At 45.2% G+C, this 14745-nt stretch overlaps 1 protein-coding gene across 3 annotated transcripts in view; it reads right to left on the bottom strand.

Moving 5' to 3' along the window:
• Nucleotides 1-879: 879 nt before the first annotated feature.
• The window catches only part of LOC126253454 (UDP-glucosyltransferase 2-like), a 307999-nt gene continuing 294133 nt past the window's right edge, over nucleotides 880-14745 (bottom strand). For all 3 annotated transcript variants that reach the window (XM_049954802.1, XM_049954803.1, XM_049954801.1), the window contains exons 6-7: nucleotides 9380-9599; nucleotides 880-1464 (exon numbers count right to left, since the gene is read on the bottom strand). In XM_049954802.1, coding sequence (XP_049810759.1) covers nucleotides 1188-1464; nucleotides 9380-9599 — 497 coding nt within the window. In that variant the 3' untranslated portion in view covers nucleotides 880-1187. The remainder of the gene's footprint in view (nucleotides 1465-9379; nucleotides 9600-14745) is intronic.

Raw genomic sequence — 14745 nt, 5'->3', positions numbered from 1 at the left:
ATTTTACTGCCGCCAACTTATATTTCGGGGAAAGACCACAAAGATAAGATAAGAGAGTTTAGGGCTCGTACAGAGGCATATAAGTAGTCATTTTTCCCTCGTTCTGTTTGGGAGTGGAACAGGGAGAGAAGATGCTAGTTGTGGTGCGAGGTACCCTCCGCCACGCACCGTATGGTGGACTGCGGAGTATGAATGTAGATGTAGATGTAGATATATCAGTGAAGCATGACAAAGTTGAGTGTCTGTGGTGTGATTCAGACTGGAATATTATAGTCTTGACCATTTCATATTGATTAATGCCTTTAGAAATTAACAAGAATTTTCTGGTGCAATTGAAATCGACGTAGGTTTCTAAATAGTTGTCCACTGAACGTAACAGATGCTTCTCTGTGGAGTTCAAGCGACTTGTTGACTTCCCTGCCCACCTGTTGACAGCGTTTACTTTCATATGACTTGAAGAGCAAACTATTCTGAATGTCACTACAGTTACTTAACAAAGCATAAAGTTTCCGAGCTTCACAAAAGCGAACAAATAAAAGACCACTTCATCTTCTCAGAAATACCCGAAACATCCCCTCAAAAATCTGTGCAGACAACTCAAAGGTCACTGATACTTAGTATGTGTCAATGGTCCAACTATGAAGATGGCCAGATGATTCAACAGGCGTCTGCGTACAGACTACGAAGTGTTTTCACATTTTCGTCTTTTATTTTTAACGTGTTCATTACCAACGAACCTGCCATGTTCTTTCAAACTTCTTATTGTGCTTGTCATTTGTCTACAGGAAATTACATTTTTTGGGATTCCCTTTTCGGAAAACTTTTGTAAAACGTGAAATTAGACTAGTTATCGGTCATGTGTAAAAAAGTATACGATCGTAAAAATAAATAAATTTATTTCGTCTGCTGTCTTAAAAGACAAAATCATACAGCTTTCAGTTTCGAATGAAATGACTTGTTACAGAAGAGATGATGTACAATTTTATGTCGAGCCTCCTCCTCCTTCTCCACATCATTTTACATAACTTTTCTGGAATCTGGCCGTATACGACTAACACCATACACAAAGACAAGACTTGCGTTTACAATTAACCACATATCGTTTTTAATGTAGGCAATAAACGGCAGTTCTTGCCAACGCTCACAGTAAAGTCTTAAGTCCTTCAAAACTAATGAAAAACCGTTCTTCATTGAGTCTTCTGTTTTTTGGTCTTAAATATGACGGAAAACAGATATCTCGCCAGAGAATATATCGCAAATGTAGCGACTGCAGCTACAGCCAGAATGAAGGCGATGACATCTAGCAGTAGCAGCTGGTACCAACTCAGATCCATGGCAGCACTTCGCAGATGTGGAGCTCCCTGGTGCCGTAGTACGTATTCTATCCACCAGACAGCCTGTGGAAGCGACTGCGCCTGGTGCTCGCGATACACTGCTGACAGCTTCTTCATGTTTTCCCGATACCTGTCGACATCACATCATATCACCAGCAAATCTTGAGAGTAAATGAACATAATGCAGTGTTAAGTTTGAAACAGCTTCTCATAAGAAGCGACTTTAGTTTAATGCTTTGTATTACTATTTGCTATTGTATTATTTGCTATGTATTACATAGTCAACTGTCTTCATCACGCCAGGCATTTTTTTGTGCTTGAACAACCACTGCAGTTTTTACAGACCCCAGTCTAGTGTTAGCTTTCGCTATTGCATCAGCTCATCTATATACACCGTTTTCTTCTGTGAGTTTGACTCAACTTCTCATAGGAAACGACTTATTTTAAATTTCCTCTGTGCTCACTAGTTGAATTCGTTGATTTTGTGCCAGTTTGTTTATTTGTCAGGCATATTTCCACGACTTATTATCTGTCTAGAGAAGTTCAAAGCACCTATAGGTTATAAACAGTTCTGGTGGTTGGTTTTTGCTATGATGAAGTAATATTTTAAATTCTATTTATAGATTGCGTGAACGTTTTTTTTTTTTTTTTTACATATTACGTTTCTGTTTCATGTTTGGTGTCCTCCCTCGTGGCAATTATAAGAAGAGGAACCAACCACAAGAACTGTTTATAGCCTATAGGTCCATTACCCCAAAATGTAAACTAAATAGTAAAAATATGTACATATTCCAAGCCACTGAAGATGCCTCGCAGACAATAAAGACGAAACGCGTATGGTACAAAAATTGTGTTTCATTCAGTTGGTCACGTGGGTTAGCCGCGCGGTCTCGGGCGTCTTGAACGGTTCGCGCAGCTCCCCCTGTCGGAGGTTCCAGTCCTCCCTCGGGCACGGGTGTGTGTGTGTCATTAGTGTAAGTAAGGTTAAGTTAGATTAATTAGTGTGTAAGCCAAGGGACCGATGACCTCAGCAGTTTGGTCCCATGGTCCTTACCACAAATTTATAAATTTCCATTCAGGCGTAGTCAGACGGTCCAAAAAGTGAAAATTGTCAATATACCGTAATATTACACGCAACTGAGGAAGACAGGAGCACCTAAGTTAAAGATGCGACTGCTGTGTTCAGATGTGAGCTGATTTGGCGGCCTTTCGCTCACAGATTCAGGCAGTGTTGTCTTCGGTCACACACCTTTAAGCTACTGCCGATGGGCATCATTATGGGGGGCCAGACGTGAGGATCTGAGGGACGTCCAGCACGTCCCATAAGTCCCTCGATAGGTCCACTACGGTGGCCACACCAGGTACTGCGTGCACTGATGTAGAACCCTTGCCAGTGGTCGAGTGGAAGGTCGCTCCAAGTTGCGGCAGGCGGCAAAAGACTTTCCGAGTGGTCGATCTGATGCCCCCCCTCTCCCCCACCCCCCAGTCCGTCTGAAGAACATGTTTCGGGTGCTATCTGTGGCCGACGAAGTCCCTGAGCCACATGCAGTCGCTCGTCCTGTTCTAGAGAAAGCCTCTCGGCCTGCAAGGTCTGGACATTCACGGAGGGTGGGCTTATTGGTAGTAGGGAGTTCCAACTGTAATGCATACGTGCCTTCCCTTCACGTGTTTATGCTAATTATTACGCACGTTTATGCGATCGGGAATGCTCAGATGCAGCCAGGCTATATGTACATCTGACAATTTCAGCACGGAGCATTAACGATAACATCATAGGGGGCAATGTTGTGCAACCTTAGCAGGGACAAAATCCGAGTATTCGGGAGTAGGGTCTTACAGTCGGAGACAGTGTTCTGAGACAAACTTCCGTCACAATGTCCGCAAACGTGACGTCAGATCCGCCTGACAACAGCGATCTAAACGCCCATTGGCTGAGAGGTGGTGGTGGGTAGTGTTTAACGTCCCGTCGACAACGAGGTCATTAGAGACGGAGCGCAAGCTCGGGTTAGGGAAGGAGTGGGAAGGAAATCGGCCGTGCCCTTTCAAAGGAACCATCCCGGCATTTGCCTGAAACGATTTAGGGAAATCACGGAAAACCTAAATCAGGATGGCCGGAGACGGGATTGAACCGTCGTCCTCCCGAATGCGAGTCCAGTGTGCTAACCACTGCGCCACCTCGCTCGGTCATTGGCTGAGAGTTTTGATATATATATATATATATATATATATATATATATATATATATATATATATATATATATATATATATATATATATATATATATATATGCGTAGGAGACGAGTGGAGCGTCCCTACTGGCTGAGGGAGAAAGGTGGGGTCTCTCTTGTGCGTCGGGAAGAGAGGGCGAGTTAGCGAGACGCCGATTAAAAAACGCACGGTCGAGCAACCGGAGGCGGCTCCAAGAACGATCGAGAGTAAACATAACAGTGATAAACAAGATATAAAGTTGAATTGAAGGTAATAATTATCAGTGAACGCCACGTGCCGTGGGCAGTATCTATAACGAGTCTCGAAAGAGATAACTGTGTTGTAAAGTGTTCAGTATAACGGCGTAGCCAAGAGCCGCCATATTGGAAAGTCTGTGACGTGTGTTTCAAAGTATTCTTCATTAAAACGAGTATATTACAAAACGTTGTTAACATTTAACAACTGGCATCCCGACACACCCCACTTCAGCAGGATCACAAACCTACATTGAACCTGGCGCCTAAGCGCTACTACTGTGCGACAAGGGACAACCGAAGCAGCAAAACACCAGGATAGAAATACAGAAACCAGAGAAGTAAGGCAGAGTCGATTGCCTCTCGCTACAATGCCACAGGCGGTATTGTATAACGATATGTGTGTAGTGGGGCCCATTGGAGATATGGCTGCCAAGAAGGGGAAGCAACAAATGTGCACTCTGCATGCATACCAGAAGGAGTCATTCGAGATGTGGTAAGCGTGCTTCTGGATGCCATAAGGAGCACAAGATGCAGCCAACTGCTGATAGTGGCTCACGTCGGTACCGGCGAGGTGTGTCGCTTTGGATCAGAAGATATTCTCTGTGGTTTAGGGCCGCTAGCTGAAATGGTAAATACTGGAAGTCTTACATGCAAGATGAAGGCGGAGCTCACCATCTGCAGTATCGTCGACAGAAAGGACTATGGTCCTTTGGTACAGAGTGTAGGGTCTGAATCAGAAGCTGAGGCAGTTCTGGGACCGTATGGTTGCAGATTCCTTGATTTGCGCCATCGTCTGGTTGGATCCTCGGTTCCGCTTAATAATTCAGGTATTATCTACACACAGGAAGTGGCTACACGTGAAAGGGGGGGGGGAGGGTTACGTGGAGGGGACATGGTGGTTTTATAAGTTAGAGGGTCTCAAGAAATTTAAAAAAAAAATGTTCAGATGTGTTTGAGTTCCAAAGGAACCAAACTGCTGAGGTCATCGGTCCCTAGACTTACACACGACTTACACTAACTTATGTTAAGAACAAAACACACACACACACGCCCGAGGGAGGACTCGAACCTCCGGCGGGAGCGGCCGCGCAATCCGCGACATGGCGTCTCAAACCACGCGGGCACTCCACGTGGCGGGAAATTGCAGAATGGGTGTTTGTCTGAAAGGGTGCAGGACAAATACAGGAAGGTAAACCTAGCAACAATCGGTATTGTAGCGAAAAATTGTCGTAGCTGTGTTGGGAAAGAACTAGAGCTCCAAGTGCTAATAGAAAGCACTGAAGCTTAAGTCATCATATGGAAACCTGGTTTAAGCCGGAAATAAGTTGAGCTGAAGTTTTTTCAAAGACCCTAACAGTATTCATAAAGGATAGATTAAATAGAGCTGACAGCTGAGCGTTTATTGCTGTCAGAAGTTTTTTAATTTGTAGTGAAATTGAAGTAGATTTTTTCTATGAATTTGTATGGTTGGAGCTATAATTGACAACCGGAATAAGTTAATAATTGGTTCGTTTATCCGACCCACTGACGCAGATGACACAGCAGCTAAAAATGTCAAAGAAAAATTGTTTTGATGAAATCTTCTCGGGTTCAAATGGTTGTAATGGCTCTGAGCACTATGGGACTTAACATCTGAGGTCATCAGCCCCCTAGAACTTAGAACTACTTAAACCTAACCAACCTAAGGACATCACACACATCCACGCCCGAGGCAGGATTCGAACCTGCGACCGTAGCGGTCGCGCGGCTCCAGACTGGAGCGCCTAGAACCGCTCGGCCACCTCGGCCGGCTCTTCTCGGGTTATCAGCCGAGTGGTGGTCTCGTCTTGTCCCAACGTTTCAATGAGTTTCGTACGCCAGAAGATGATGGGTACGAAACTCATTGAAACGTTGCGACAAGACGACGCCATCACTCGGCTGACAACCCAAGAAGAATTCATTAGTGCAATACGCCGAGAAAGACTGCAATCACATAACTGCTTTTTATTTGGAATAGATACCCCACGCAAACAGGTGGTAACTCCAATTTAGCCTCGACATTTCGGCAAAAATACAGGTTGCAGCCGGCGGTAGGCATAAAACGTTCTCCGAAATTGTACTGAAAGCTTTCTCAGAAAATTATTTCGGATAATTAGAATAGGAGCCCATTCGAAGCGCATATCGCTGCGAAAACATACTTGACCTCTTAGCAACAAACAGTACTGAGCAAATAGGGAACATCATGACGGATACGGGATTAGTGACCGCAGAGCAATTGTAGCCAGACTGAATACCGTAACATCCAAAGCCATCAAAAATAAACGCAGATTACATCTATTTAGAAAAGCAGATAAAAATTTGCTCGACTGCTCCCTAAGAGACAGTCTCTACTCCTTCCGGTCTGATTATGTATGCGTAGACCAGCTGTGGTCTCAATTCAACGAAATAGTATCGACAGCAGTTGCCGGATATATATCACATAAATATGTAAGAGATTGTACTAATGCTTCATGGCACACAAACTGTGTCAGAACACAGTTACAAACGCAACGAAGAAGCATGATATATTTAAAAGAACGGAAAATCCCCTTATTAGCGAAGTTTTATAGAAGCTAGAAATTTAGCGCGAAATTCAATGCGAAATGCTTTTAACAGTTTCCACAGCGAAACTCTGTCTCGAAATATGACAGGAAACCAGGAAACCCAAACAGATTCTGGTCATGTATAAACTACACCAGCGCCAAGTCGCAATCAACATCTTCACTGGGTGATAGCAATGGCGTGTCACTGATGACAGTGCCACTAAAGCAGAGGTACTGGACACGGTTTTCCGAAAACCCGTCGCAAAAGGACACGAAGTAAACATTCCACAGTTCGAATCGAGAACAACTGCGAGCTTGAATAACTTAAAAGCAAATATGCTCGGTGCAGCGAAGCACCTTAAATCACTTAATAAAGGCAAGGACTCTGGTCCAGATTGTATACCACTCAGGTTCTTTTCAGAGTTTCTGATACAATAACTCCAGACTTAGCAATGGTATACAAAGGCTCGCTCTTCGAAATATCGTTACCTAAGGACTGGAAAGTTGCGCAAGTGACACCAATATCCAAGAAAGGGAATAGGAGTAATCCACTGAATTACAGACCAATATCGCTAACATCAATTAGCAGCAGGATTTTGGAACATAAACCGTGTTCGAACATTATGACAGCCAGCCAACACCGATTCAGAAAATATCGGTCTTATGCAACACTATTAGCTCTTCATTCTCGCCAAGTAATGAGTGCTATTGACAGGAGATGTGAAACTGATTCCAAATTTTTAGATTTCCAGAAGCTTTTGACGCACTACCACACAAGCGATTTCTAAGAAAACTGCGTGCGTATCAACTATCGTCTCAGCTTGCGACTGGACTGGTGATTTCCTGTCAGAAAGGTCACAGTTCGTACTAACTGATGGAAAGTCATCGAGTGAAAATGGAATTAATATTTGGCGTTCCCCAGAGTGAAGTGTTATAAGTCCCCTACTGTTCCTAATCTACATAAACGATTTAGGCGACAGTCTCAGTTGCACTCCTAGATTGTTTGCAGTTGATTCTGTCATTTACCGTCTCACAAAGTCATCATACGATGAAACCGGTGCGAAAAGTGGCAATTGACTCTAAATAGCCGGCCGGAGTGGCCGAGCGCTTAAAGGCGCTACAGTCTGGAACCGCGCGACCGCTACGGTCGCAGGTTCGAATCCTGCCTCGGGCATGGATGTGTGTGATGTCCTTAGGTTAGTTAGGTTTATGTAGTTCTAAGTACTAGGGAACTGATGACCACAGCAGTTAAGTCCCATAGTGCTCAGAGCCATTTGAACCATTGACTCTAAATAATGAAAAGCGTGAAGTCATCCACATGAGTGCCAAAAACAATTTGCTAAATTTCGATTACGCGACAAATCACGCAAACCTAAAGGCTGTAAATTGAATTACATACTTAGGAATTATAGTTACTTATAACTAAGTTAATAATTTAGTTGGAACGATCACATAGACAATGTCGCGTTTAAAGCAAACAAAAGGTGATGTGTGTGTGAATTCTTATGGGACTTAACTGCTAAGGTCATCAGTCCCTGAGCTTACATACTACTTAACGTAAATTATCCTAAGGACAAACACACACACCCATGCCCGAGGGAGGAACCTCCGCCGGGACCAGCCGCACAGTCCTTGACTGCAGCACCTCAAACCGCTCGGCTAATTCCGCGCGGCCCAAAGGTGATGATTTATTGGCAGAACATTAAGAAAATGCAACAGATCTAATAATGAGACTGCCTACATTACGCTTGTACTTCCTCTTCTGAAGGATCTCTGCGCGATGTGAGGTTCGGATCACATAGGATCGACGGCGGACATCGAAAAAGTACAAGGAAGGGCAGATCGTTTTGTATTATCGCGAAATATGGAAGAGAACTGTACGAATTGGGATGGATATCATTAAAACAAAGGGGTTTTTCGTTGCAGTAGGATCTTCTCACGAAATTTCAGTCAACAGTTTTCTCGTCAGAATGTGAAAAGATTCTGATGGCGCCCACCTACATAGCCAGAAATAATCATCATAAAAAATAAGAGAAATTAGAACTCGCACAGGAAGATTTAAATGCTCGTTCTTTCCGCGCGCCTTCGAGAATGGAACGGTATAGAAACAGCTTGAAGGTGGTTCGATGAACCATCGGTCAGGCATGGAATTGTGATTTTCAGTGTAATTGTGTAGATGTCGATGCAGGTGAAGAAAATAATAAACGGAGTAGTGTACCCAGATATGCTGGAAAACTTTTTAATCTTGCTGACTGACGAGGGTGAACAAGAAAGCAGTATAAACTTCGGGAAGGTGACGCACCGCCGGACTATCTCACTACTGCCCGGGATTCCTTCAGCAATCGCCTCCCACGTAAAAGGATTGATTGAGGTGCGACGGTTGCACAGGATATCACATCTATTGATTTTTTCTTGGGTGTAGGGAGAGGGGGGGGGGGGTTAATCAAGAATGCTGTGTTTTCCCACACTTACTGGCTCCTCCACTAGATTTGAAAGCAGTAACTTATGCCACAATTAAACAAGGTACGCCTGACATTCTGAAGCTAGTTTGGCGAGAAACTGATTTTAGATGGTTCAAATGGCTCTGAGCACTATGGGACTCAACTGCTGAGGTCATTAGTCCCCTAGAACTTAGAACTAGTTAAACCTAACTAACCTAAGGACATCACAAACATCCATGCCCGAGGCAGGATTCGAACCTGCGACCGTAGCGGTCTTGCGGTTCCAGACTGCAGCGCCTTTAACCGCACGGCCACTTCGGCCGGCTGATTTTAGATGGGATCTGTGCCACATAAGCAATGAAAGTCGCATTCAATCTGTTTAACTCTGAGGTAATAACTTAATGTACTTCTCTAAAAATAACACCAAAAAAGCTACTCTAAGTCAGATGAATAAATCAATGTGAATTTTCAGGGTTGTTATTTCCTTTCCAAAACATACTGTATTATTTACAGCAATATTATCCGCTACGTAGCACTACTTGAAAGTCTAAAAATGTGTAAAAGAAAAAATGCTTACCTGGGATCCTCAAGAACCGTTCGTATAGCCTCTAAAACTGTGTCCTTCGTGACGTGCCGGAACTGCAGCCTGTAGCCAATCTCAGCAGCTACGAATTTTTCGACATTGTAGTGCTGGTCTCCCATGAACGGAATTCCAATTAGAGGAACACCATAGTAAGTGGCTTCATTGAAACTCTGCAATCCACCTTGCGTGATGAAGACTTTCACTTTCGGATGTGCTGTGGACATAATACAAGCATGTTACTAATAGGTTATAAAAGTACTAACATTTCTTTCATTTGTGAAAATGTTCCAAGACGTAATATATTTAAAGAAGATATTCTAGTAATTAGATTCTCTAACATTAAACATTTTCAGTTTTGCAAAGTTAAAATATCTGTCAAGACCTCCTAGTCACTGATCAAGTAAGGCACAGATGATGCCCATTTAAGTATCTGATCCCTTTTGGAATAAAGCTCCACATAAGTACATGTGAATGGATCGGATAGCACATGGGACATGTATACTAGAGTACTGCAAGACGTAGAAGACTAGGCAGGATGTTTCCACGACAACGGACCAAACTTTTAAGGATAATGCAGAAACGAATAAACTAAAAACTAAAATAAGGATTCTGAGCCTTCTTGTCGTTTAGTGAACTAAGCATCGATTTTAGTAATGCCCACAAAAATTGTTTTATGGATGAGGGGGTTTTAAGGCTAATGAAGCCTCTCCTCTGAATTTATTAAAAATATTTACTGTTGTATTGTAATATAACACAAATTATCGTAGAAAAACCTAACAGTGAGTTAAAAGGAATTAAATTTTTAGCTGGGTGATCACTGATTTAAGAATAGAAGAGCCCATGACTCTTACACTAGTTATAATCTATGCCCAACTGAAAGTGCTGAAACAGAACATAGTTTTGAAATCTTCACTGGTCTTGTCCAGTAGGCACATAAAACACAGGGTCATGTCCAAAGATAACTAATGGACTGCTGTCCTGTGACCAGCAGAACTTGTGGCACTACTGTCACATTTCGCTATGTGGTAATGTTCATTTTCGGCCACTGTTTCGTGATTGTTATACTGTGTGTGCTGGATATGAGAGTCAAGAAAGAAAATGTTGCATTTTTCCTGTTAGGAAGGTTGACTACAGGTGTGGGCTCTGGGTCCTACTGTAGGCAAACGGCAGTCAGTGAATCTCATAAAGAGGTGAGACTCCACAATGGAATTAGGCCACTGGCTTGTTCGTGCTATTGTGGTCAGCGCCGGTGGTGTGTCTACACTCCTGGAAATGGAAAAAAGAACACATTGACACCGGTGTGTCAGACCCACCATACTTGCTCCGGACACTGCGAGAGGGCTGTACAAGCAATGATCACACGCACGGCACAGCGGACACACCAGGAACCGCGGTGTTGGCCGTCGAATGGCGCTAGCTGCGCAGCATTTGTGCACCGCCGCCGTCAGTGTCAGCCAGTTTGCCGTGGCATACGGAGCTCCATCGCAGCCTTTAACACTGGTAGCATGCCGCGACAGCGTGGACGTGAACCGTATGTGCAGTTGACGGACTTTGAGCGAGGGCGTATAGTGGGCATGCGGGGGGTCGGGTGGACGTACCGCCGAATTGCTCAACACGTGGGGCGTGAGGTCTCCACAGTACATTGATGTTGTCGCCAGTGGTCGGCGGAAGGTGCACGTGCCCATCGACCTGGGACCGGACCGCAGAGACGCACGGATGCACGCCAAGACCGTAGGATCCTACGCAGTGCCGTAGGGGACCGCACCGCCACTTCCCAGCAAATTAGGGACACTGTTGCTCCTGGGGTATCGGCGAGGACCATTCGCAACCGTCTCCATGAAGCTGGGCTACGGTCCCGCACACCGTTAGGCCGTCTTCCGCTCACGCCCCAACATCGTGCAGCCCGCCTCCAGTGGTGTCGCGACAGGCGTGAATGGAGGGACGAATGGAGACGTGTCGTCTTCAGCGATGAGAGTCAATTCTGCCTCGGTGCCAATGATGGTCGTATGCGTGTTTGGCGCCGTGCAGGTGAGCGCCACAATCAGGACTGCATACGACCGAGGCACACAGGGCCAACACCCGGCATCATGGTGTGGGGAGCGATCTCCTACACTGGCCGTACACCACTGGTGATCGTCGAGGGGACACTGAATAGTGCACGGTACATCCAAACCGTCATCGAACCCATCGTTCTACCATTCCTAGACCGGCAAGGGAACTTGCTGTTCCAACAGGAGAATGCACGTCCGCATGTATCCTGTGCCACCCAACGTGCTCTAGAAGGTGTAAGTCAACTACCCTGGCCAGCAAGATCTCCGGATCTGTCCCCCATTGAGCATGTTTGGGACTGGATGAAGCGTCTTCTCACGCGGTCTGCACGTCCAGCACGAACGCTGGTCCAACTGAGGCGCCAGGTGGAAATGGCATGGCAAGCCGTTCCACAGGAGTACATCCAGCATCTCTACGATCGTCTCCATGGGAGAATAGCAGCCTGCATTGCTGCGAAAGGTGGATATACACTGTACTAGTGCCGACATTGTGCATGCTCTGTTGCCTGTGTCTATGTGCCTGTGGTTCTGTCAGTGTGATAATGTGATGTATCTGACCCCAGGAATGTGTCAATAAAGTTTCCTCTTCCTGGGACAATGAATACACGGTGTTCTTATTTCAATTTCCAGGAGTGTATATGTGGGCAGGAGTCGCCACGCTACTGTTGCCATCCCGAGAGAATAACTGAGTCTAACTACGTTGACTAATCTGCGTGTACTACAAAGACTGAGACAACGCGATGCCCCCGACCAGCGGCTACAAAAATTTTGTTTACCCTATCCTATTGTGTCACTCGACCCCCTCATCAGATGCGATGTGGCCGACCAAACTAAGGAAGCTGTTAAGTCTCCAGGCTGTAGTACAGTGTTCATCTGTAACTGCCGTCTGCATGCCGGCTGATTTGGGAAAATGTAAGTGTCGGCAAGGTGAACCATACTGTGAGCCGTTATTGCTTCATTAGATTGCCATGCATTTGAATTACTTAACTGGTTTCGATTTTCTGGTTCTTCTGATTCGTTTATTTTTGAATCTACACTACTGGCCATTAAAATTGCTACACCACGAAGATTACGAGCTACAGACGCGAAATGTAACCGACAGGAAGAAGATGCTGTGATATGCAAATGATTAGCTTTTCAGAGCATTCACACAAGGTTAGCGCCGTTGGCGACACCTACAACGTGCTAGACATGAGGAAAGTTTCCAACCGATTTCTCATACACGAACAGCAGTTGACCGGCGTTGCCTGGTAACACGTTGTTTTGCCTCGTGTAAGGAGAAGAAATGCGTACCATCACGTTTCCGACTTTGATAAAGGTCGACTTGTAGCCTATCGCGATTGTAGTTTATGGTATCGCGACATTGCTCCTCGCGTTGGACGAGATCCGATGACTGTTAGCAGAATATGGAATCGGTGGGTTCAGGAGGGCAATACGGAACGTCGTGCTGGATCTCAACGGCCTCGTACCACGAGCCGTCGAGATGACAGGCGTCTTATCCGCATGGCTATAACGGATCGTCCAGCCACGTCTCGATCCCTCAGTCAACAGATGGGGAAGTTTGCAAGACAACAACCATCTGCACGAACAGTTCGACGACGTTTGCAGCAGCAGGGACTATCAGCTCGGAGACCATGGCTGCGGTTACCCTTGACGCTGCATCACAGACAGGAGCGCCTGCGATGGTGTACTCAACGACGACCTGGGTGCACGAATGGCAAAACGTCATTTTTCCGATGAATCCAGGTTCTGTTTACAGCATCACGATGGTCACATCCGTGTTTGGCGACATCGCGGTGAACGCACATTTGAATCGTGTATTCGTCATCGCCATATTGGCGTATCACCCGGCGTGATGGTATAGGGAGCCGTTGGTTACACGTCTCGGTCACCTCTTGTTCGCATTGACGGCGCTTTGAACAGTGGACGTTACATTTCAGATGTGTTACGACCCGTGGCTCTAGCCTTCATTCGATCCCTGCGAAACCCTTCATTTCAGCAGGATAATGCACGGCCGCAAGTTGTAGGTCCTGTACGGGCTTTTCTGGATACAGAAAATGTTCGACTGCTGCCCTGGCCAGCACATTCTCCAGATCTCTCACCAATTGACAACGTCTGGTCAATGGTGGCCGAGCAACTGGCTCATGACAATACGCCAGTCACTACTCTTGATGAACTGTGGTATCGTGTTGAAGCTGCATGGGCAGCTGTACTGTACACGCCATCCAAGCTCTGTTTGACTGAATGCTCTGGCTTATCAAGCCCGTTATTACGGCCAGAGGTGGTTGTTCTGGGTACTGATTTCTCAGGATCTATGCACCCAAATTGTGCGAAAATGTAATCACACGTCAGTTCTAGTATAATATATTTCTCGAATGAATACCCGTTTATCATCTGCATTTCTTCTTGGTGTAGCAATTTTAATGGACAATAGTTTATGAACCGCCAGGCGAGCAGATCTTGTTGCGCTTTCTCCATATAGTCTTCCACATATTTTGGTACACCCCCAGTGTTAACACAGTTTATAACTGGTTGAGATTTGGAGAACTTTGCTCTCTGCAAAAGTTATTGTGCTTTATATCACTCATTAAAGTAAATAAATATCTGTTACCTCAGCCTTTATTTAAATTACAAGGTGCTTTAAACTATCCTGTAACTTCTCTGTGGCAGGGCGAACCTATAATAAACATAACGTGTTATGCATCAAAGTTGTGCTGTGACCACGCTTTCGTTGTCGCCGGTGACCAACGATCAGTCATATAACCAATTTAGAGAACAGAACAAGCATTTCACTCACCCTTGATTTGTGTGCTCCGAAATTTGTTTTATGACAAGCGATGCACTGACGCTTGTCTTGTAATCAGTGATTTATTTGGTGATAGGCATTGCACGCGATTGTCTTGTACGGTTACTGCCTTGTGTCGAAAATTGGGCTTTACTGTCTTGTGTTATCACAGGTTTGTTTCTTAATGATCATTGCACGCAAGCTTCTTCGCGCGTCACGCACCCACCAACCGACCCATTGAACTTTCAAGGCATAAACAAATAATGTCTGGCGAAGTATCAGTGGTACATCGCTAATACCGCACTCTGACCATTCGGGAGGACGACGGTTCAATCCCGCGTTCGGCCATCCTGATTTAGGTTTTCCGTGATTTCCCTAAATCACTCCAGGCAAATGCCGGGATGGTTCCTCTGAAAGGGCACGGCCGACTTCGTTCCCCATCCTTCCCTAATCCGTTGAGACCGATGACCACGCTGTCTGGTCTCCTTCCCCAAAACCAACGAACCAACCACCCAACAACTTACATA

Source organism: Schistocerca nitens, chromosome 4, assembly GCF_023898315.1.
Source record: "Schistocerca nitens isolate TAMUIC-IGC-003100 chromosome 4, iqSchNite1.1, whole genome shotgun sequence".
NCBI lineage: Eukaryota > Metazoa > Arthropoda > Insecta > Orthoptera > Acrididae > Schistocerca > Schistocerca nitens.
Note: the sequence above shows the minus strand (reverse complement) of the source record. Positions and strands in the feature narration are given on the sequence as shown.